At 44.6% G+C, this 24,433-nt stretch overlaps 1 protein-coding gene across 2 annotated transcripts; it reads left to right on the top strand.

The window, feature by feature from the left end:
* Window positions 1–748: 748 nt before the first annotated feature.
* Window positions 749–23,223, top strand: BTBD1 (BTB domain containing 1). 2 transcript variants are annotated; one of them, XM_084869169.1, is made up of 8 exons: window positions 751–1,277; window positions 7,480–7,636; window positions 9,050–9,155; window positions 10,202–10,399; window positions 12,610–12,802; window positions 19,806–19,893; window positions 20,602–20,748; window positions 21,456–23,223. In XM_084869169.1, the coding sequence occupies exons 1-8, from the start codon at window positions 823–825 to the stop codon at window positions 21,609–21,611; spliced, it is 1,500 nt and encodes a 499-aa protein (XP_084725295.1). In that variant the 5' UTR covers window positions 751–822; the 3' UTR covers window positions 21,612–23,223. The 2 variants fall into 2 exon arrangements, with proteins under 2 accessions (XP_084725296.1, XP_084725295.1); XM_084869170.1 differs by lacking the exons at window positions 19,806–19,893; window positions 20,602–20,748; window positions 21,456–23,223 and adding an exon at window positions 16,706–17,749 and having other exon boundaries at window positions 749–1,277.
* The last annotated feature ends 1,210 nt before the right edge of the window (window positions 23,224–24,433 follow it).

Raw genomic sequence — 24,433 nt, 5'->3', positions numbered from 1 at the left:
ACCTGGACTGGAACCCATGACCTCCTAGTTCCTAAATAGATGCTCACTCAACCGCTGCACTATTTTTGCTCTGAGACATTTGGGGTTCCTCTGAGATTTAAAATACAGTAAGCTTTTGGTAAATGGATTATAACACATTTAAAAAAAAAAAAAAAAAAAAAAAGGAAAGCCGAAACCGGTTTGGCTCAGTGGATAGAGCATCCGCCTGTGGACTGAAGGGTCTGGGGTTCGATTCCGGACAAGGGCATGTACTTTGGTTGAGGGCACATCCCCAGTAGGGGGCGTGCAGGAGGCAGCTGATCGATGACTCATTGATGTTTCTAATTCTCTCTTTCTCTCCCTTCCTCTCTGTAAAAAAATCAATAAAATATATTTTAAAAAAAAAAGAAAAGAAAAAGAAAAAGAGGCGAAGGGAAGGCGCTGGGGTAACAGAAGACGGCGGGCCGGGGCAGAGGGGGCAGAGAGGGTGCAGAGAGGACAGAGGGGGCAGTGAGGGCAGAGGGGTTGGCCTTGGCCTTGGTCCCCTCTCTCCCCTTCCGGCGAGAAAGTCGCTGAGGACCCGCCCAGGGACCCGTCCCGGGTCCCCGCGGGGCGCCGCGGCCGGCGATGGGGGTCCAAGGGCGGGCAGAGGCCGGGCGGCGCGCGCCCAGACGTCGGCTGCTCTGGAGGCGGGGCCTGCGCGTCCCGGAAGCGCCTTCCCGGAAGCGCCATCCCGGAAGTGCCTTTCCGAAAGCGCCGGGGGCGGGCCCAGTGGGCGGGGCTGGTGGGCGTCTCCGCGGTGTCGGAGGAGGCGGCGGGCGCCCTCTCCGCAGCCGCGGGACGATGGCTTCGCTCGGTCCGGCCGATCCGGGCGAGCAGGGCCTGGGCTCCGAGGCGGAGGCGGGCGCCGCGGGGCCTCTTCCTCCTCCTCCGCCGCCGCCGCCGCCGCCATCGTCGTCGTTGGCGCTGGGCCCCCTGCTGCCCCTGCAGCGGGAGCCGCTGTACAACTGGCAGGCGACCAAGGCGTCGCTGAAGGAGCGCTTCGCCTTCCTCTTCAACTCGGAGCTGCTGAGCGACGTGCGCTTCGTGCTGGGCAAGGGCCGCGCCGGCGTCGCCTCCGCCGCCTCCGCCGCCGCCGCCGCCGCCGCGGGCGGCCCCCAGCGCATCCCCGCGCACCGCTTCGTGCTGGCGGCCGGCAGCGCCGTCTTCGACGCCATGTTCAACGGCGGCATGGCCACCACGTCCGCCGAGATCGAGCTGCCCGACGTGGAGCCCGCCGCCTTCCTGGCGCTGCTGAGGTGAGCGGGGCCCGAGGCCCGGAGGTGACCTTGGCCGGGGGTTGCCCCTCGCCCGGCCCCGCCCGGCCCCGCCCGGCTCGGCGCTGTCCCGGCCCCGTGGGCGCCATCAAGGCATCCGGGGGGGCCCCCCGGGCCTGTCGGCAGGGGCTCCCCCCGCCGTTGGAAGGCGCCCTAGTCTCGCGTTCCAGCCGCGGGGGGGGGGGGGGGGGGTGGGGGTCCCAATGGCGCGTGTGCCTCCCTAGGTCCGTGTTTAGGTTTTAGGGAAGGTACTGATGGAAAGGCTCGTTGGATCCCCGACGACATGGCCATTTTTAAAAAGAAATATATATATATATTATTGATTTTGTACAGAGAGGAAGGGAGAGAGATAGTTAGAAACATCGATGAGAGAGAGTCATCGATCAGCCGCCTCTTGCACACCCCCCACTGGGGATGTGCCGGTAACCAAGGTACGTGCCCTTGACCGGAATCGAACCTGGGACCCTTCAGTCCCCAAGCCGACCCTCTATCCATTGAGCCAAACCGGTCTCGGCAAAGAAATATATTTTTTATTGATTTTTTTTTTTTACAGAGAGGAGAGAGAGGGATAGAGAGTTAGAAACATCGATGAGAGAGAGTCATCGATCAGCTGCCTCCTGCACACCCCCCACTGGGGATGTGCCCGCAACCAAGGTCCATGCCCTTGACCGGAATGGAATCCGGGACCCTTCAGTCTGCAGGCTGATGCTCTGTCCACTGAGCAAAACCGGTTTCGGCGACATGGCCATTTTTAAAAAATTTCCAAACAAAAAACTCTGACACACCCCCCTTCCTCCTTAGCGCTCAGTGCTCGTGGCCAGAACCCCGGAGAGCGATCACCCCAGAAAGTCCGAGGTGTTACCCTGCCTTGCGATGCTGCAGACCAGGTCACATTGGCTGGAAAAAGAATAGTTTTTTTGTTTTTGTTTTTTAAAGATACTTTATTGATTTTTTTACAGAGAGGAAGGTAGAGGGACAGATAGAAACATCGATGGCAGAGAAACATCCATCAGCTGCCTCCTGCACACCCCCCACCGGGGATGTGCCCGCCACCAAGGCACATGCCCCTGACCGGAATCGAACCTGGGACCCCTCAGTCCTCAGGCTGAAGCTGTATCCACTGAGCCACATCGGCCTCGGATGTTTGTTTTTGTTTTTTTGTCCTTTGCTTGTTTGAGGTTCCTTGGACTGACTGCTGGTTCATTTGATGGAATGGAAGGGAGCTGCTCGTGTGGCAGTGTTCTCTTTTCTTGACAAGCAGGGAGATCGAGGGATTGCTTTTTGCACCGTTGACAAAGGGGGCTGAGGTCCAGAGGAGGCAGGTGGCTGGCCCGAGCTGGCAGAGCGAGCTCACGTCTGGGACCCGGTGAGTTCCCTGATACTGAGCCGGCTCTGGCTGCCCGAGTCCAATGTGTTGGGATGAAATAAATGGCCGAGTCTTGCGTGTGACAGAGTGGTGAGAAGGGACATTCCCGCAGAAACCGGTGTGGCCTAGTGGATAGAGCGTCGGCCTGAGGACTGAAGGGTCCTGGGTTCCTCCATTCGGGTCAGGGGCATGCACCTTGGTTGCAGGCGCATCCCTGGTGGGGGGTGTACAGGAGGCAGCTGATCCATGCTTCTTTCTCATCCATGTTTCTAACTCTCTGTCTCTCTCCCTTCCTCTCTGTAAAAAAATCAATAAAATATGTTGGGGGAAAAAAAAGAAGTGATTTTCCTTCAGTTTTCTTCTTTGTTGTTTGTAACTAGTTCAATTAAATTTATATTTCCAAGACAGATGGATAGTCCTAAAGGCTCACATCTAACCATGGAAGATTGATGTCCATGGTTAAAGGGCAGGATAGATGACTTAGGGGAAGTAAAAACAATACAACTAATTAGCAAAGAATGTTTCATTGCATTAGTAATTAAAGAAGTGCCCGTCAGAAGTGAGGTTCTTTGCCTCTTAGACCCCCACATTTTAAATTTTCCAAACGTTTTATTTTTCAATTACAGTTGTCATTCAATATTATCTTACTTTTGGGTGTACAGTGTAGTGGTTAGACAATTATATGATTTGGTACAGGCCTGGTGCAAGAAATTTGTGCATGGAGAGGGGGTGTATGTGTGTCTCAGCCCAGCCTGCATCCTCTCCAATCTGGGACATCCCTCACACAATTCAGGACTGCTGGCTTCCAACCGCTTGCCTGTCTGCCAGCCTGATATCCCCCCTCCCCCCCCACTCTGCCAGCCTGATTGACACCTAACTGCTCCCCTGCTGGCCCGATTGCCCCTAACTGTAACTAATTTTTTACAGGCAGGAAGGGAGAGGGATAGAGAGCCAGAAACATCGATGAGAGAGAAACATCAATCAGCTGCCTCCTGCACACCCCCTCCTGAGGATGTGCCCATAACCAAAGTAAGTGCCCTTGACCGGAATGGAACCTGGGACCTTTCAGTCCACAGGCTGACGCTCTATCCACTGAGCCACACCAGTTTCGACTGAGGACCGCTTTTTAAAAACGTAGGTATTAGCTGGCTGTGAAACAGATGACTGGGACGGAGAGATGTCTCTAGTTCACTCTTGTTCAGGTGGAGAAGCGGGTGAGCTTGGGTACACTTTCTGATTATGTTTATGGCTTGAATTAGTTCATGTTGAAGGCTTTGGAACTTGCGTTTGAAGCACTTGAAGAAACTGTTTCAGGGATGTTTTTCGGTTTTTTATTTGAGAAATACTGTGCCAGCCACTGTTTGAGATGTGGGATACAGCAGTGGACAAGCAAAAGCCCTGGAGCTTATCCTTTATAAGGGAGAAACAAAGATACATGCCAGGTACTGATAAGTGTTTTTTTTAAAAAATATATTTTTATTGATTTTTTTACAGAGAGGAAAAGAGTGGGATAGAGAGTTAGAAGAAACATCAATGAAAGAGAATCGTCCATCAGCTGCCTCCTGCACACTCCCCTCCTGGGGATGTGCCCACAACCAAAGTAAGTGCCCTTGACCGGAATTGAACTTGGGACCTTTCAGTCCGCAGGCCGATGCTCTATCCACTGAGCCACACTGGTTTTGGCACTGATAAGTGTTTTGAAGAAAAAGTGACCAAGCCACTAGGGCAGGAGCTTGCCAAGCAAGAGAAAGCGCTAAGTGTCTCCTGTTGGAGGAGCTGCAAGAGTGGGCAGTGTGATTTGAGCAGAACGAGCAACAGGGGAAGAGGTGGGAGGTGAGGTGAAAAGGCCAGGCTGGCCGGGACCCGCAGGCCGCCCAGCCGGTGCGTGGCCTTTGCGTCTCATCTGGTGTGAGGTTGGTACCCTGTGGTGAAAAGCCTTGAGAGAGGGAGTGCTCTGATCGGATTTACATTTTTAGAAGCTCGCTCTGGCAGCTGCTTGGAAATTAAATCAGACCGGAGAGGTGTCAGATGGGCAGCGGGAAGTTGAATGAAGAGGCTTCTGCAGCTGAAACTGGTTTGGCTCAGTGGATAGAGCGTCGGCCTGCGGACTGAAAGGTCCCTGGTTCGATTCCGGTCAGGGGCATGGACCTTGGTTGCGGGCACATCCCCAGTAGGGGGTGTGCAGGAGGCAGCTGATGGATGTTTCTCTCTCATCGATGTTTCTAGCTCTCTATCCCTTTCCCTTCCTCTCTGTAAAAAATCAATAAAATATATTAAAAGAAAAAAAAAAAAAAGGGCATAGGCACAGGGTGAGCCAGTTTCCAGCCTGCAGAGGAGCAGGAGCATAAAATGAGACAGAGACAGCTGTCAGCGGAACGAGAAGGGAGGCAAGGAGCGTGCTATCCTGAGGTCAAGAAAGTTCCCAATAGCCCTAGCCCTGTGGTCGGCAAACTGCGACTCGAGAGCCACATGCGGCTCTTTGGCCCCTTGAGTGTGGCTCTTCCACAAAACACCACAGCCTGGGCGAGTCTATTGTGAAGAAGTGGCGGTAGAAGAAGTTTACGTTTAAAAAATGTGGCTCTCCAAAGAAATGTCAGTCGTTGTCCTGTTGATGTTTGGCTCTGTGGACTCAAGAGTTTGCCGACCACTGCCCTAGCCGGTGTGGCTCAGTGGATAGATAGGCAGCCTGTGGACTGAAAGGTTCCTGGTTCGATTCTCAGTCAAGGGCATGTACCTGGGATGCAGGTTTGATCCCCATCCTGGTCGGGGCTTGTGCCTGAGGCAACCAATCATGTTTCTTTCTCCCCGCCCCCCCCCCTTCTAAAAATCAATGGAAAAACATCCTCAGGTGAGGATTAACAAAACAAACAAACAAACAAACAAAAAGAAAGTTACTGCCCAAACTGGTTTGGCCTGTGGACTGAAGGGTCCCAGGTTCGATTCTGGTCAAGGGCATGTACCTTGGTTGCGGGCACATCCCCAGTAGGGGGTGTGCAGGAGGCAGCTGATCGATGATTCTCTCTTCATCGATGTTTCTAACTCTCAGTTCCTCTCTTCCTCTCTGTAAAAAATCAATAAATATGTTAAAAAAAAAAAAAAGTAACCGCTATAAAAAAAAATTTTTTTTGAGAGCCACATTTTTTTTTTATTTTTTTATTTTTTTATTTTTTTTATTTTTTTTTACAGAGGGGAAGAGAGAGGGATAGAGAGTTAGAAACATCCATGAGAGAGAATCATTGATCAGCTGCCTCCTGCACACCCCCTACTGGGGATGTGCCCGCAACCAAGGTCCATGCCCTTGACCCTTGAGTCCGCAGGCTGACGCTCTATCCACTGAGCCAAACCGGTTTCGGCGAGAGTCACATTTTTTAAACTTAAACTATATAGGTAGGTAGGGTCCTTCTAACATGGCCTCTGCTAAAAACTCAAGGGGCCAAAAAGCCGCATATGGCTCGAGAGCCGCAGTTTGCCGACTACTGTCCCAGGGTCATCACCCCCTCCTGCCCCCCCCCCCCCCCCCATCCCCTAATGTTCTCGGGGTCACGTCCAGACCCGATTTCCAACTGGACATTCACAAACGCCTAGTACTCACGCAGATGGACATGCCAGTAATAAAAATACCTGACGTTTAATGAGTGCTTGCCGTATGCCACCTAAGCACCTTATGGGAACTCACTTAAATTTCAGAACAGTCTCTAAGACAGGCACACTTCTTGTTATACCCTATGTTAGTCAGCTTTTGTCGCAATTAACGGTAAAATACCCCAAAACTCAGGGGCTTAAAAAAAAAAGATATATTTTTGCTCAGTGGGTCAGTTGGGGTTGGATCCAAGCTGTCATTTGGTTCTAGTCTGGTGCACCTGTTTCCTAATCTTTTGGGACCAGTCATGATGGTTCTCTCAGCTGATGTGTTCTGGCATCACAGGAAAGGCCACGCGGCAATTTGCTTTTGTGTGTGTGTGTGTGTGTGTGTGTGTGTGTGTGACTTGCTTTTTAAAAAGGCCTGCCGAAACCGGTTTGGTTCAGTGGATAGAGCGTCAGCCTGCGGACTGAAGGGTCCCGGGTTCGATTCCCGGTCAGGGCACATGCCTGGGTTGCAGGCTCCATCCCCAGTAGGAGATGTGCAGGAGGCAGCCTGTCAATGATTCTCTCATCATTGATGTTTCTCTCTCTCTCTCCCTCTCCTTCTCTGAAATCAATAAAGAAATATATTTTGCTGGGACCGGTTTGGCTCAATGGATAGAGCATTGGCTTGGGGACTGAAGGGTCCCGGGTTCGATTCCGGTCAAGGGCATGGACCTTGGTTGCGGGCACATCCCCAGTAGGGGGTGTGCAAGAGGCAGCTGATCGATGACTCTCTCTCATCGATGTTTCTATCTATCTATCTATCTCTCTCCCTTCTTCTCTGTACAAAATCAATAAAATAAATATATATATATATATATATATATATATATGAAAGAAATATATTTAAAAAAAAAAAAAGAATAGAAGGAGATGATGTGTGTGCAAGGGCCAGGTAGCTCTGCAAAGTTTGAAGCATGTTTCGGGTTTTCAGTTTGCTCATTGTCTCTCTCTCTTTTTTTTTTTTTTTTTTTTTTTTTTTAAATATATTTTATTGATTTTTTACAGAGAGGAAGAGAGAGGGATTGAGAATCAAACCTGGGACCTTTCAGTCCGCAGGCCCACGCTCTATCCGCTGAGCCACACCGGCTTTGGCTGCTCAGTGTCTTAAACCTATCCCTCCAAGGCTTCACGTTGATGGATTGCTTATCTGAAACCTCACTGACCATCTCTGCAATTTCCCTTGCTTTCCAGATTTCTGTATTCAGATGAAGTTCAAATTGGCCCGGAAACAGTGATGACCACTCTTTACACGGCTAAGAAGTACGCAGTGCCGGCCTTGGAGGCACACTGTGTGGAATTTCTCACCAAACATCTGAGAGCAGATAACGCCTTCATGCTGCTTACCCAGGTGAGTCCACGTGACTAAGGCGTGTACCATCGCAGCTTGAAAAACTGCGTGTAACTCTACAGCGGAGCCGCGTTTCTCCAGCTGAATTCATTGCAGAAGGCTGTTAGAGAAGCGATTTGTTTGAAAATGAAATCATTTTTTCCCCGTTAGAAATGATGTAAATTGGATTCGTCCATTCCAGGCTCCCAAATGATGCCCTGTTTCAATCTTTTTTATATATAGTACATGTATAATGTACTGTTTAATCCTATATGATAGCCGAAACCGGTTTGGCTCAGTGGATGGAGCGTCGGTCTGCAGACTGAAGGGTCCCGGGTTCGATTCCGGTCAAGGGCATGTACCTTGGTTGCGGGCACATCCCCGGTGGGGGGCGTGCGGGAGGCAGCTGGTCGATGTTTCTCTCTCATTGATGTTTCCAACTCTCTATCCCTCTCCCTTCCTCTCTGTAAAAAATCAGTAAAATATATTAAAAAACAAAACAAAACACCCACAGCAGCCTTGCCAGTTCAGTAAGTACAATAGAAAGTTCGATGCATCTATTTTCAGCAGACTCCGAGGTGGGGCCTGAGAGCCTGCGGCGCTAATGGCTTCCAGATTCTGCCAGTGCTTCTGGCCACACCTTGAGCTTCAAGGGCTGACAGAGATCGCCGCAGGACAGAGAAGGAACTTCTCAGGGCCTCGCCCGTTTGAGAGCCCAGTGTTACCCACGCTTTCCATTGGTGGGGTCACGTGACTCACCCGGCACGCTGTCATGTGAGCTGCTTGCCCCTGCCCAGTGAGTCATTTGAACCGAGCCGGTTCATTTACTGGAAGAGACCCAGCTTCACTCCACACAAAGGGCCAGTGTGCTGTGCCAGCATGGTTTGCACAGGGAAAACACTTGTGATGAACTGATACAATCGCAGTGATGTTTAGCAGAGGGCATGCCAGACTCTTCAGTAGCAGCAATGGATTCCATAGGAAACGTGAGATTGCCTGTATAATCTGAGTGACTGAAGGATTTGCTGCTCTAGTTAAAGTAATTTTTACAAAAAGTTGTTTTCCCTAGAGTGAAAGCTGAATTTAAAAAAAATATATATATATATTTTATTGATTTTTTTTTTTTTTACAGAGAGGAAGGGAGAGGGATTGGGAGCCAGAAACATCAATGAGAGAGAAACATCCATCAGCTGCCTCCTGCACGCCCCCAGTAGGGATGTGCCCGCAACCAAGGTACATGCCCTTGACCGGAATCGAACCTGGGACCCTTCAGTCCGCAGGCCGACGCTCTATTCACTGAGCCAAACTGGTTAGGGCTAAGTAGGCGTTTTTATATAATCAGCAATTACAACTGTATATAGTATTAACTTTGAATATACACAGCCTGAAGATGAAGAAATAATGGAAACAAAATAATTGTTTTTATATGTTTAGGCTCGACTATTTGATGAACCTCAGCTCGCTAGTCTTTGTCTCGATACGATAGACAAAAGCACGATGGATGCGATAAATGCAGAAGGGTTTACTGATATTGACATAGGTAAGTTCACACGGAATTAAGTTTTACCTGTAAGCACTTAGTGCCCTACCAGTCAGCCTTGGTGGACAAGCTGTTTTTTGATTAGTGGTTTTTTCCACATGATCTATGTGTACCCCTTTAAGAATTTTACTTTCTTTATTTTGGTGAGATGTTCCTAAAAGTCTTAAATAATTCATTGCCTTTTAAAAGATGTCACAGGAAATAAATATTCATTGACTGTTCACATATGCATGGCAATATATACGAGGTCCTGTAAAAAAAAAAAAAAAATACAAAGACAGGTAAGATATACTTTTTCTTTAAAAAAAAAATATTTTATTGATTTTTTTTTTTTTTACAGAGAGGAAGAGAGAGGGATAGAGAAATATTGATGAGAGAGAATCATCGATCAGCTGCCTCTTGCACACCCCCTATAGGGGATGTGCCCGCAACCAAGGTACATGCCCTTGACTGGAATCGAACCCGGGACCTTTCAGTCCACAGGCCGACGCTCTATTCACTGAGCCACACCGGATTTGGCGATACAATTTTTCTTAAGAAAACTATCACCTAATTAGAGAATCAAGGGAACAAATATGAGGAAGTTAAGATTTAAGACATTAACAAAAGAGATGATGAAGAACAAAAAGTGATTTTTTTTTTTTTTGCCTTTTCTGAACTAGATATATAGAAAATAATTACAATGCAAATTGAGAACGTGAGGAGGTTACCTCACGCTGGAGTCGAGTTAGGAAGGTCTGGACAGAGGAGGCCCCGGTAATGGCTTTGTCTGAGGAAGAGGGGAGGGCGGGAGAGGCAAGAGGTGCCACGTGAAGACCCGTAGAGGAAGGCAAGGCAGGTTATGTTAACAAATATGTGATTCTACAGTGAACGCGTAAGGTCATTGCAGAGTATAATTTTAAAAAATAGAGTCTATAGTTTTAAGGATCACCTATTTTTATTGAGGTTTGAAAACTTCATAAGAAGCAAGTTGGTTTGTATTGCTCTGTTAAAAGAGCAAGCTATTTATTTATTTATTTATTTATTTATTTATTTATTTCCTGTAGACACACTGTGCGCAGTTCTGGAAAGAGACACCCTTAGCATTCGAGAAAGCCGGCTCTTTGGAGCTATTGTCCGATGGTCAGAAGCAGAATGTCAGCGACAGCAGCTGCCTGTGAGTTTTGAAAACAAACAGAAAGTCCTAGGAAAGGCGCTGTCCCTAATCCGGTTCCCACTGATGACCATTGAGGAGTTCGCAGCGGGTAAGGCAAAGTCCTGTTTTTAAAAACATATTTTTATTGATTTTAGAGGGGAAGGTAGAGGAGAGAGAGAGAGAAACATGCATGATGAGAGAGAATCATTGATCGGCTGCCTCCTGCATGCCCCCCACTGGGGATTGAGCCCACAACTCTGGCATGTGCCCTTGGCCAGAATGGAACCTGGGACCCTTAAGTCCGCAGGCTGATGCTCTATCTACTGAACCGAACCGGCCATGGTGACCAGAGTCTATTAAAAACTGTTTTAATGGTTAGTCGCCAGTCTCCCTTTGTGAGAGAGGAAAATAAGCTATTAATTAGTGAGGACTGGTCACTCTTCTAGTTGCATGATACATGTATGTGTGCTGTGTCTATAATTTTACTAGCGGCCCAGTGCATGAAATTCGTGCACAGGTAGGGTTCCTAGGACTGGCCGGCAATCAGGACCGATCTGCAGGGCAACCAGGAGGGCCCCACAGACTGCTTCCCCGTTCCAATCAGGGCCTGGGGGCTGGGGCAGCTCCTGCATCGAGTGTCTGCCCCCTGGTGGTCAGTGCGCATCATAGCGACTGGTTGTTCCACCGGTTGGTTGATTTGCATATTAGGCTTTTATTATATAGGGTGTAATTCTAATAGCCCTTTAAGATTATATTTTTAATTTTCTTAAATTTCCATTTCATAATAAAACAGTATTTATTCACCTTCCCTATTTTAAGATGAGAATGTTAGGATGGTGTGTCTTCCTTCAGCCTTTCCAGACCACTTTATGGTACCTGATTTTCTCCCCCCTCTCTCTTCCTCTCCCTCTCCAGACTAAAATAATACAATTACACATAATTCTAGGTTGTTTTGCTTTTAATGCTCATCACCAGTTCTTCTAGGAGAGAATTTCTTAAGTTGCTTGTTTTGACTAATCTTGTGTTAACTGGCCTGTCTCTCTGACAACTTTTCTTAGGTAAATAGGTAACTGCTACATGTCTGAGAATGCTTTTCATGACCTGAGGACTTTTTCTCAACAAAGCAAATTTTATTATAGTCTTGAATTATGAAATCTTATTGTTAGTTCCTTGGGAACATTAGTAGTGTTTAAAAATCAGGGTTTTTCATTAAAGTCTGAATTTATGGCTTCCTAAACCAAATTTCTAGTTTATCACATTGGTTTTTGTAGTTTAAAAATTTATAATTTAGTTTTGTAGTCTCTTATTTAGTTTTTTTGTTTTGTTTTGTTTTGTTTAATATATTTTATTGATTTTTTACAGAGAGGAAGGGAGAGAGATAGAGAGCTAGAAACGTCGATGAGAGAGAAACATCGACCAGCTGCCTCTCGCACACCTCCTACTGGGGATGTGCCCGCAACCAATGTACATGCCCTTGACCGGAATCGAACCCGGGACCTTTCAGTCCACAGACCGATGCTCTACCACTGAGCCAAACCGGTTTCGGCTTATTTAGGTTGTTTTAAACCAGCCTGGGGAGCGGCCTTTATTTACTCTTGGATAAGCTGAAGCTGTTTGGAACTTTCTGTCCTCAGAAACATTGTATGGGGAGACTAAGACATATGATATGCTGCTTCCCCAGCCCTTCCCATTTTAGCTCCTGCCCTCTTGATTTCTGAACCCCACAATGAAAGCCCTATCCTGTTTCTACTTCTAAATATATTCCATTGTTCAGATTATGACCTCAGACAGGTGTTAGGTGGGGAGCGGAGAAGGCACATTGGCTCTGGCTACCCTTGTGAGCGTGTCTATCCTGCCCCCCCCCCCCCCCCCTCCTGCCATAGAGAATGGCTCTTTCTGGTAAACGAAACTCTGGGGTACTCAGAGGAAGGGAGTGGATAGAAAAATCCAGGCTTTCATCGAAGCTCTGATTTATTAATGATTTTTAAAATATTTTATTGAGGGAGACAGAAACTTCAATGATGAGAAATTTAAAATTTTTTACAGAGAGGAAGGGAAAGGGATAGAGAGTTAGAAACATCGATCAGAGAGAAATGTCGACCAGCTGCCTCCTGCACACCCCCTGCTGGGGATGCGCTCGCAACCGAGGTACATGCCCTTGACCGGAATCGAACCTGGGACCTTTCTAACCACTGAGCCACACCAAGCCACAGACCGACGCTCTAACCACTGAGCCACACCGGTTTCGGCTATTCAAGATGCTAACTTGTCCGTTTCATTAGGTCAGCCTCAAATGGATTTACGTTTGTATTTCTGCAGGGCCTGCTCAGTCTGGGATTTTGTCAGATCGTGAAGTGGTGAATCTCTTTCTCCACTTTACCGTCAATCCTAAACCCCGAGTGGACTACATCGACCGGCCGCGGTGCTGCCTCCGCGGGAAGGAATGCTGCATCAACCGGTTCCAGCAGGTGGAGAGCCGCTGGGGCTACAGTGGGACCAGCGATCGAATCAGGTATCTGTCATACTGGTCCCCATGCCACGGTGGGCTGGGCGGCTCTTCTCCCCATTATAAACCAACATCTCATTTTATCCTGTGAGCATCACACAGGCACATGGCGGAGGGAATGTGTGCATAGTTTCCATCTGTGTCTGATGGCAGTGTCTGTCTGTGTTTTGCATTCAGATCTTGCTATCCACACAAACATCACGCAGCCAAAGATTAAGTTGGGATCATAGTACTGGTCTGGTGTTGTCTCGTTGGACATAATTTACCACTGGCCAGCCTCCACAATCCCATACAGAACTTTGTGAATAGAGGGAGTGTACAGCTTTTGGAAATTTAAGATATCTATAACAACTCACTGCATTTTTTTTTTTTAAGTAAAATAAAATTAAAAAAAAAAAAAGAATCACACAGGCTTGATTCTACGGGGGAGCTGAGGTCGAGACATTAATTGGTCAGACACTGTGTCATAGGGCTGCAATTGATTTAATATTTAATCTTACTCTGTTTAGTGTGAGTTTTTTCTTTGCACAGACATTGCATGGGAAATATCTCATTTAGATATTTTTAGGAAAAAAAAAGAAAAAAAGAAAATACCTCCAGGAAATATCTCCGTATACATTTATAAAAGCTTTGAAAGGGAAAATAATCTTAAAAGATTCAGGTGTATAATCCCATTAGGAAAGTTATCTTTGTTTTGTTGCATTTCTTTAGGTTAAATGTCAAAATTGACATAAGTACCAGTTTTCCTAAAACATGCCTGTGGATTTTCACTTATTGAAGAGCAGTTTTATATAAAACTAGGAACTCATAACAAGTTTGTCGAATATGGGACTCCCAGGGAGAGAGGACCCTTGTAAATAATTGGATTAAGATGGAAATTAAAAACATTTGTGGATTATTTAGCAATCATTCACAATGAGAATACTGTATCTGAAACTCATAATAAAGGCCAAAGTAGACAAAATATTACAAAAAGAAACAGTCATAAAAATTACTTTTACTAAATAAATTATAGTAGAAATCATTTAAGCATTCAACTCAAGTAGCTAGAAAATGAATAGAAAAAAAAGCAAAAGAGAGAAAGGAGATAGGTACATACAGAAATTAATGAATTAAAAGTAATAGGATTGAGAAAACCATAAACTGGCTCCTTAAAAAGGCCAATAAGATAAACCTCTGGCAAAGGCAGTGAAGAAAACAAGCTTGCATTTAAAAATAATGGGAATATAATCAGATACTGAGAAGATTTTTACTTTAATTCTGGGTTTACTCTGTGCTAATACATTGAACGTCTTGATGGAATGGATCATTATTTATAGGCAAATATAATTTATCAAATTGACTGGAGAAGAAAGCCCATTACCACGGAAGGAATTAAAAGTTATCAAAGAACTGTCCCTTCACAAGGTGGTTTGTACAGGTGAGTTTTATCAAAACTTCAAGGAACAAATCAATGTTTCCTTGAGTGTTCAAAAGAAGAAAATGCTTATTTGGTTAATTATTGAAAGAATTATAACCCTCACAGAGGAATCTGACAAGACAAAAAATTTGTAGATCAGTCTCACATAAAAGAAGAAATTCTATATGAAATATTAGCATATTGACTCTGGCAGTACCTTGGAAAAATAATACTGTATGAGCAAATAGAGTTTATTTGTAGATTGAAAGAATGGCTCAAATTAGGGAATATATTAATATAACTCAACACAGTAGCACATCAAAGAAGAAAAACAATTTGATGATTTCAGTAGTTGTCAAAAAGACTTTTGATAAAATTGCACCTTCGTTCCACATAGAATCATTAATACTAAAGAATACTGCTTTAAGATGATAGACTATTTTTAAAAAAATATATTTTATTGATTTTTTACAGAGAGGAAGAGAGAGGGAAAGCGAGTTAGAAACATTGATGAGAGAGAAACATCGATCAGCTGCCTCCTGCACACCCCCTACCGGGGATGTGCCCTCAACCAAGGTACATGCCCTTGACCGGAATCGAACCCGGGACCATTCAGTCCGCAGGCCGACGCTCTATCCCTGAGCCAAACGAGTTTCGGCAAGGTGATAGACTATTAAAACCTCAAGAAAGGGGTGCTCGCTAACCTTGCTGTTTTCAGCAGTGTTCAAGTCTCTTAGTTATAAACCTGTGTTTCACCACATGAATTCTGACAGGACCTTGAGTGCTGATTGGGTCGCTGTTTTGGGAGACTGTCCTATGACTGAAGTAAGTCCGGTGTCCCTGCCCCTCCAGCAGTGCCTTTTATAAAAACCAACGCCGCCTGGTGGTTTTGGAGAACAGCCTCGGCATCGATAAAAATAAATGTGTTATTGATAGAACCAATAAAAGAATAGTGCCACTTATGATGTGTGCACACAGAGACCAATGATGTTCCTATATGTCATCCCAATTCACTTATGGGTGTTTGATTTGATTGACAACAATGTGAATGTATTGTACTTAATGACACTGAGTCCTACAACTACCAGTAAAATGGTTAAGATGGTATATTTTGTTATATATTTTGCCACAATAAAAAAATTTTAAGATGTTTACATTTTCAGTTACAATATTAAGTAAAAATAGATTCCACTTGAAATAGTAACAAATGCCCGGCTGGTGTGGCTCAATGGTTGAGCATTGACCTACGATCCAGGAGGTCATGGTTTGATTCCTGGTTCAGAGCACATATCTGGCTTACAGGCTCATCCCCAATAGGGTGTGTGCAGAAGGCAGCCAATCTATAATTCTCTGTCATCCCTGATATTTCTGTCCCTTTCTCTCCTGCCCTTCCTCTCTGAAATCAATAAAAATATATTTTAAAAAATAGTAATATATAACAAAGTAATGGGATTAAATCCTATAAGAAATGAACAGTGTAGCACCTTTATAAAGAAATGGAGAGCTTTGACTGGACTCAGTGTCTTTCCAAACTAACTAGTGTAATCAGAAGTTGCATGTTTTTATGGGGGAAGACCTGTCAAAATTATTCTAAATTACCCAGTAAATGGTTATCTGGAAGATAAATGGCTCTTTTTAAAAACGAGTGGTATGGGTCAAACATACAACTATAATTCGTTAGTGTTGTATGGAAGATACTATGGAGTTCAGAAACTAGCCCAACATAAATGAGCATCTGAGGGAAAGATTAACGACCGGGAAAATAAAGTTAGATCCTTACTGATTCCATCTACCAATAATTGTATAAATTAAAAATTTAACATTACAAATCAAAACCATGAAAATGCTGGAACAGGGACAGAGGGAGGGATAGGCCTCTTTAAACTTGGCATAAATCAGGGGTCTTCAAACTACGGCCCGCGGGCCACATGCGGCCCGCAGAGGAGTCTGATCCGGCCCGCCAGGTTTTTTGGGCAGTGAGCGCAGCCGAGGTGTTACAGTAGGAATTAGTAGTTCATATAGTCCGGCCCTCCAGCTCTCTGAGGGACCGTGATCTGGCCCCCACTTTAAAAAGTTTGAAGACCCCTGGCATAATTTGGCTACAAAGAATTAAAATTTTTTATGTCCAACACCAACATATAGTCAAAAGATAAATGACAAATGGGAACCTTTTTGTCATGGATATTACTGACAAAGCATAAGTAACTATATCACATAGTCTTTCAGAGAAAAATGGGGAAAGAACATGAGTGAGTAGTTCATTAAAGAAAATCTAGTAGACAGTAAGCTTATGAGCAAATATATCAACTCATTAATAAAGAAATATGAATAGAATGTGTTAATTTCTCAGCGTCAAAAAGAAATGGAAATAGTCATGGTTGTTAGGAGTGAGGTAGAAATGATTGTAATTTCTTGTGTATGTAGAGTGTCGTAATCAATTTGATAATGTCCAGCTAACGCCTTAAGAATATGCCTTTTATTCCTTTCCGGCTGGAACCGCCATCTTCCAGGTCGGCCCTGCGCGTGGCTCCCAGTGGCCGTGGTTCCACAGACTAATTCGCCAAAATGCTAACACAAAGGGGGAGAGGAGAGGCACCCGCCATATGGTCTCTAGGCCTTTTAGAAAACACGGAATTGTTCCTCTGGCCACATACATGCGAACCTACGAGAAAGGTGATATTGTGGACATGAAGGGAATGGGCGCTGTTCACAAAGGAACGCCCCCCAATGTTACCATGGCAACACTGGAAGAGTGCGATGTCACCCCGCATGCAGTGGGCATTGCTGTGAACAAGCAAGCCAAGGGCACGATTCTTGCCTAGAGAATGAATGTACGCAGTGAGCATATTAAGCCTCTGCGAGCCGAGATGGCTTCCTGAAACGTGTGAAGGAAAGATGATCGGAAAAAGAAGGAAGCCAGAGAGAAAGGTACCTGGGTTCAGTTGAAGCGCCAGCCTGCTCTACCCAGAGAGGCACGCTCTGTGAGAACCGATGGAAAGAAGCCTGAGCTGCTGGAACCCATTCTCTATGAGTCCATGGCATAAGTGGGGGGAAATAAAGACTTCTGTGCTGATAATGTTTATTTTAATTGAGTGGAAGTGTGACCCCCCCCCCCCCCAAAGAATAATTAAAAAAAAAGTTTGTGCCGAAACCGGTTTGGCTCAGTGGTAGAGCGTTGGTCTGCGGACTGAAGGGTCCCAGGTTCGATTTCAGTCAAGGGCATGTGCCTTGGTTCCGGGCACATCCCTTGTGGGGGGTGTGCAGGAGGCAGCTGGTAGGTGTTTCTTTCTCATCGATGTTTCTGGCTCTCTTATCTCTCTCCCTTCCTCTCTGTAAAAAAATCAATGAAATATATTAAAAAAAAAAAAAAAAAGTTTGTGTCACCCTAACTGGTTTGGCTCAGTGGATAGACCTTCATCAGCCTGCGAACCTAAGGGTTCCGGTTTCATATCCAGTCAAGAGCACATACCCAGGTTGTGGGCTCCATCCACAGTAGGGGGGTGTGCAGGAGGCAGCCAATCAATAAAAAGGAAACTTTGTGTCCTAAAAAAAAAATTCAGAAAAAAAAGAAAAGAAAAAAAGATAATGCCTTTCATTTTCCCCAGTGTTTCTATTTCCAGGAATTTATTCTCAGGCATAATTAAGACTATAAAATGATCTTCATGGCATCCTATATAATAAAAGGCTAATATGCAAATTGAACCCTTGACCCAGAGTTCAGGAATTTGACCAGGGGGCGGGGCTGGCCCATCAACCACCTGCGTCCCCTCCCCCGGCTGGCCTGGCCCGGCCCGATTGGCCCCATCAGGGCAAGTTGGCCGTGCACAAATTCGTGCACCGGGTCTCTAGTTGTTACATAATAACAGACCCTGCTAGATTATCTAACAGGCGAGGGTTATTAAATAGTATGAATTGGTTCTAACTTTTACCTTTATATGAAAAAGAAGATATAAAAATATGTGTATTCAGCCGAGACCGGTTTGGCTCAATGGATAGAGCATCGGCTTGGGGACTGAAGGGTCCCGGGTTTGATTCCGGTCAAGGGCATGTACCTTGGTTGCGGGCACATCCCCAGTAGGGGGCGTGCAAGAGGCAGCTGATCGATGACTCTCATCGATGTTTCTAACTCTATCTCTCTCCCTTCCTCTCTGTACAAAATCAATAAAATAAAATTTAAAAAAGACATTTGTGCAAGGTTGCAACGAAGAAGAAATAGAACTTTCATAGTGGAATGAACTTCATAATGGTAGCAATAATACTGGAATAAACTTTTTAAAAAAATGTGTATTCTGACATGATTTTTAAAATTATCTATAATACCTAAATAATAAAATATTTAGGTATTATAGATAATAAAAGCATAATATACTAAATATTATAATAATAAAAGCATAATATGCTAAATATTAAAATAATAAAAGCATAATATGCTAATTAGACCGGACATCCTTCCGGACGACCTGCTGGATGAAGCTGGGCCTTCGAGAGAAGTCCGAGTCCCTGGTGCCGGCCGGTCCTGGATGCCGGCTAGTGGCTGGAGGGAAGCCCGGGTCCCAGGAGCCAGAGGCAAGCCAGTGCTGGCACCCAGCGGAGGGGAGGCCTACTCTTGCACACATTTTGTGCACCAGGGCCTCTAGTGCATACATATTCATAGAAAAGAATCTTTCCTACTTAACAAAAGAGTGAAAAGGGAACGTGCCAGAGCATAAATGGGGGTTTCTCTCTGGTGGATTCAGGGATCTTAAATATTTTTCCTCTTGTTTAACTGCATTTTCTATTTTTTGAAAAAGAGACTTATATTGCTTTGATTTTTTTTTTTTTAAATAAGAAATCAATGTAGAGATAAGACATTAAAAGTTGGTCCAGGTAGTCCTCATCTGTCCTGGAAGTATAACAGCAGTAAGAAGGGGGCTTTAGCGGACACCTGGGTCTGACCCAGGCAAGGTGGTTTCTCTAAACGTCTGTTTCTTCAACTAGAAAAACAGCGGGTAGTAAAGTAATACTGTGTTACTTCGTTTATAGAGCTGTTATGATGATTAAAGGAAGTAATTCATGTAAAGAACTGAAGCTCAGGCATAACCGGTTTGGCTCAGTAGATATAGAGCATCGGCCTTTGGACTGAAAGGTCCCAGGTTCGATTCCCGTCAAGGGCATGTAACCTTGGTTGCAGGCACATCCCCAGTGGGGAGTGTGCAGGAGGTGGCTGATGGATGTTTTCTCTCTCATTGATGTTTCTGGCTTTCTGTCCCTCTCCCTTTCTCTCTGTAAAAAAAAAAAATCAATAAAATATATTTAAAAAAAAAATAAATATCTTTAAAAAAATGTATGAACCTTTAGAACAGGGGCGGGGTGGGGGGGGCCTTTTTTCTGCAAGGCCATTTGGATATTTACAACATCATTTGTAGACCATATAAAATCATCAACTTACAAATTAGCCTGCTCTACTTGGTCAGACATTTAATTAACTCCCCCTAATGCCTTGGCAGGGCCGGACCCAAGGATTTCTCGGGCCTTTGTGGCCCCCGGGCCAGATGTTCCCCCACCCCTGCTTTAGGACGTGGATTTGTACTGAGTCATGTATGTTATTTTATATCTGGTTCATTCTCTCAGGTTCACAGTTAACAGAAGAATCTCTATAGTCGGATTCGGTTTATATGGATCTATCCACGGCCCCACGGATTATCAAGTGAACATACAGGTATACTTCACCCTCCCACTATCTGTCATCTTGAAGTAAACTGTCATCTTACCGTAAGATAATTGTTTTGACAAAATCCAAATTTCAGTATAATTATCAAAGGAATCAGGAAGCCCCTGGGTGGCATTTTAAGCCCAGAGAGTCCTGTTTTACAATTGATCTGAAAAATCTGGTTTCAGAAAAGTGGATTCCTGCCGAAACCGGTGTGGCTCAGTGGATAGAGCATCAGCCTGCGGACTGAAAGGTCCCAGGTTCGATCCCTGTCAAGGGCATGTGCCTTGGTTGCGGGCACATCCCCAGTAAGGGGGGTGCAGGAGGCAGCTGACCGGTGTTTCTCTCTCATCGATGTTTCTAACCCTTTCTCTCTGTAAAAGATCAATAAAATATTAAATAAATAAATAAATAAATAAAATCCATACATTAAAAAAAAAACACTGTTGCTAAGCCATATATCTTACGGAAGCTCCTTTCTCCTGCAGCCACGCCCGTTATCTGACATCTCCCATCCTGGCCCCATGGGTGACAGCCGTTTTTCTGACAGCATGTCTAACGCCATCTTTTTGGCGGTTAGAGACGAGGATAGAAAAGTGACCGCACAGAGCTGTAGAGGGCTATTCTGCCGTCCCTGAGGGCTTTATAAAATTCTTCCCTAAGAAACGTTGTCTTAGCTGGTTTGGCTTCAGTGGAATTCTCTTTCTGAAATTACAGATCATCGAATACGAAAAGAAACAAACCCTGGGACAGAACGATACCGGCTTCAGCTGTGACGGGAGCGCGAGCACGTTCAGGGTCATGTTCAAGGACCCCATCGAGATCCTGCCCAACGTGTGCTACACCGCATGCGCCACCCTCAAGGTCAGTCGCGGGAGGGTCCCGGATGGGGACGCGGGGGCCTGGGTTTCCTCCTGCGTGTCAGAGCTGGTGACAGAAAAGCCTCTCAGGACGGGGTTGGGGGTGCCTCTGGGAAAGGAGGTGCCTCTCAGCACAGCTCTGCTCTCACAGCAACGGTTCTTCGTCAGACGTAGCTCTTTGGGCAGGAGAAAAAGTGTTTGAAAGAAATAAAGTGAAACAGCTATTTAAAGACATTTTATTTTACTTTATTGATTTTTCAAAAATATGTTTTATTGATTTTTTACAGAGAGGGAGAGAGAGGGATAGAGAGTTAAAATCATTGATGAGAGAGAAACGTTAATCAGCTGCCTCCTGCACACTCCCTGGGGATGGGCCCGCAACCAAGGCACATGCCCTTGACTGGAATGGAACTTGGGATTTTTTGGTCCACAGGCTGATACTCTATCCACTGAGCCAGACTGGCTATGGCCGGAACAATTTTATTAAAACCATTTCACTATTCTCTAATAGCTGAGCTCTCTATTCAGTCATTTTGATCATTAATTAGCTTTGTAGCAACAATACCATTTTCATTAAATGGCTTGGCATAAAATTTTATACAGGAGCTATAAGGTAACATAGTAAGTAGGTCATCAATCGAATTAAAACACTATCTTAAATTGAGTGTTTATTAAAGGGAAATGACTAATGGACCTTTTGTTCTCATTTAGGGTTCAGATTCCCACTATGGCACAAAAGGACTGAAGAAAGTCGTGCATGAAACATCTGCCAGCAAGACTGTTTTCTTCTTTTTCAGCTCACCTGGCAATAATAATGGCACTTCCATAGAAGACGGACAAATACCGGAAATAATATTTTACACCTAATTTAGCATTCTAAAACATCCTGGCTAAATTGTACCATCCAGTCTAAATCAGCGGCATAAAAAAGACTGGCCACACAAAACATTTGAGTGTTATGAATATTTATGACTTTAAGATGAGAAAGTTTCTTAGAGGAGATAGAGAAATGCTTATTTAAATCTCTGCATCATTGAAAGGCAGATTTTCCATTTTCTTATAACCTTAGGGGAAAAGAAAAACGATTTGTTTAAAAAGCACACAGCTATTTCAACTTTATCTTGTATCATTTCATAAATCCAACTGACTTGCGATCTTTCAAGAGTTTCATAATTGAAAGATTTTTGTTATATAGCTGCTTTGTTTTGTTTGGATTATTTTTTAAGGTTCTATGAGATGACATGGGTCAGGTTTCCTGTAGAATTCCTGTTCCTCTCATTTCAGACAGTACGAAAACCGACCTTCTATTTGGAGTTTTGAAATACCTATTTGTTAAACATTTGGAATATTGCTAGAAATAGGCCTTCTGAATGCCCAAGAAAATTTTTCAATGCTTTTACAGAAAACGATATTTTGTAATAGGATAGTAACGTGCTACACAGTACAGTTTTCAACTATAAATGGAGTTTGTACAAATTCACAGTAACGGGATAAAACCAAGGATCTAAGGCATAGCCTAAGATTGGATTCTTTACCACTGAACCACACCATTACACCTGTCTGTCTGTATGGAGAATTCATTGAGATGGTGATGGTGGTGGTGAGTAGATAAACACACTTAAGGTCAACACTTAAGGTGACAAGCTTATACAACACTTAAGCTGACAAGCTTACAGCACGAAACAATGAAATACTAACATTTCTAACAACTACTTTGAAGTTTTAAAGATCTCCAGCATGTCACTCCTGCTGAAGTGACACCATACTCTGTCACCTATACACTTGTATCTAAGACGCCAAACATGTTTAATATTCATGATCTCACAAATGTCATAGGAACGGCCGTAGTAGGAAGGATAAGACGTCTATGTGGCAGAATGATATTTATACACTTTTTTATAAAAGAGAATTTTTATATGAATGCCATTCTTTTTTCTTCTGAAAGCAATTATCTTATAAAAACATGTATCATTCAGTGTGAGTTGTGGAAGGTGGTTAAAAATCACAAGTCAAAAAGTATCAGCTTACATAGGATTAATTTTTTCCAAAGCATAGTAATGAGTGTGTAACATTTCTTTCACTGTATTTCACGGTGTATTTATAAGAAGGTCGTGAGGTAGCATGTGGCAGAGGTCACTTGACTTTGCTGATAAAAAGGGAACTTTTTCTCTCCCTCGTTTCATGACCTTAATGGTTCTAAACCTGAATTAACTGGAGTAGCTGTGGGATGAGTGGTTCTGGTTAACTAGCAAACACTGCACCAGCCACTGTGGAAAACACTTCTGCCTTAAACAGGATGGTGTACCGGCGATAAGCTCATGTTTTTCAATGTTTGAGGCATTTCAAATGCCTCCCGTACGTTGCACTGAACAGTGATTGTAACCGAAGGTAGCTATAGCGGAGGCGCAAGAAACGGGACTGTTTACTGATACGGGGCATCCCTGGAATTTTTAAAAAAATAAATATTATCCATTTATTTTTTTTGGTTACGTGTCTCTTTTTCTTCTAAAAGTTAAGTATAGCCCTGACCGGTGTGGCTCAGTGGATAGAGCGTCGGCCTGCAGACTGAGGGGTCCCAGGTTCGATTCCAGTCAAGGGCACTTACTTTGGTTGTGGGCACATCCCCAGTCCGGGGTGTGCAGGAGGCAGCTGATCCATGTTCTTTATAGGACTCCTCTACCCTCTGTCTTTATCATCCAGACAACTGGCAGGTACCATTTATAATTCACCGAAGCAAGTGCTCCTTTTATTTCCATCACAACTGTCAAAGCTCTAATTGAGACTGTCATGACCTAACTAATTTTATTTAATACAGATTCAGCTTTTGTGCCCCATTTCCTTTTTTTTTTTTTTTTTTTTTTCAACCAAGGTACATGCCCTTGCCCGGAATCGAACCTGGGACCTTTCAGTCCGCAGACCAACACTCTACCACTGAGCCAAGCCAGCTTCGGTCCATTTCTTTTTTTAAAAGTTGTTAGGATGGGCCTTTATTTTCATGTTTATGGATAATGAATATTACATTTAATTGGTTTCTTTGTTACTATTGTTTTTTAAATCCTTACCTGAGGATATTTTTCCATGTATTGTTTTAGAGATAGTGGAAGGGAGAGGGAGAGAGAGAGAGAGAAACACTGATGTGAGACACATCAATTGGTTACCTTCTGCACACCTCCCACAGGGGATGTGCCCGCAACCAAGGTACATGCCCTTGACCGGAATTGAACCTGGGACCCTTGAGTCTGCAGGCTGATGCTCTATCCACTGAGCAACACTGGTCTCGGCATCTCACTGTGTTCTATTAAATCTCTTTATTTTCTACCCAATTAGGCTCCACCTTTGGTTCTTCATTTTTCCTTCTCCACTTTTGACCTTTGATCACTAACTACATCAATAACTCAGAACCCCCTCACACCCACCCGGGCGAATTCAATTGTCCGCCTTATCTTTAATTTCCTGGCTGCTGGGTCCAAAGTCTTCAAAATGACAGTGTACAGATTGGCGCCGTGATGATTTTATGATCTCCCAAGTTCAACTCGATCATTGGTGCAGCCAGGAGAGGGTTTCAGCAGTCAGCTCTTTGCCATCCTCCTAAGTATTTCAATCTGTTATACCCTCCTAACACCTCCCCTCCTGCAGCTGATGCAGGAAGCTCCAGCCCCTCCCAGCAAACCTATAAGCACACGTACGTG

The sequence above is a fragment of the Pipistrellus hanaki genome (genome assembly GCF_964339955.1).
Source record: "Pipistrellus hanaki genome assembly, chromosome: 21".
Classification (NCBI taxonomy): domain Eukaryota; kingdom Metazoa; phylum Chordata; class Mammalia; order Chiroptera; family Vespertilionidae; genus Pipistrellus; species Pipistrellus hanaki.
The sequence above is the reverse complement of the archived record's forward strand: the minus strand, read 5'-3'. Positions and strand labels throughout refer to the sequence as shown.

Bases quoted from the DNA above. Each gene is read 5' to 3' on its own strand.
- BTBD1 (XM_084869169.1), top strand. From the start codon at position 823: ATGGCTTCGCTCGGTCCGGCCGATCCGGGCGAGCAGGGCCTGGGCTCC. The intron at 10,400-12,609 runs GTAAGGCAAAGT...GTATTTCTGCAG, and splicing joins CATTGAGGAGTTCGCAGCGG to GGCCTGCTCAGTCTGGGATT. The intron at 12,803-19,805 runs GTATCTGTCATA...TCATTCTCTCAG, and splicing joins GGGACCAGCGATCGAATCAG to GTTCACAGTTAACAGAAGAA.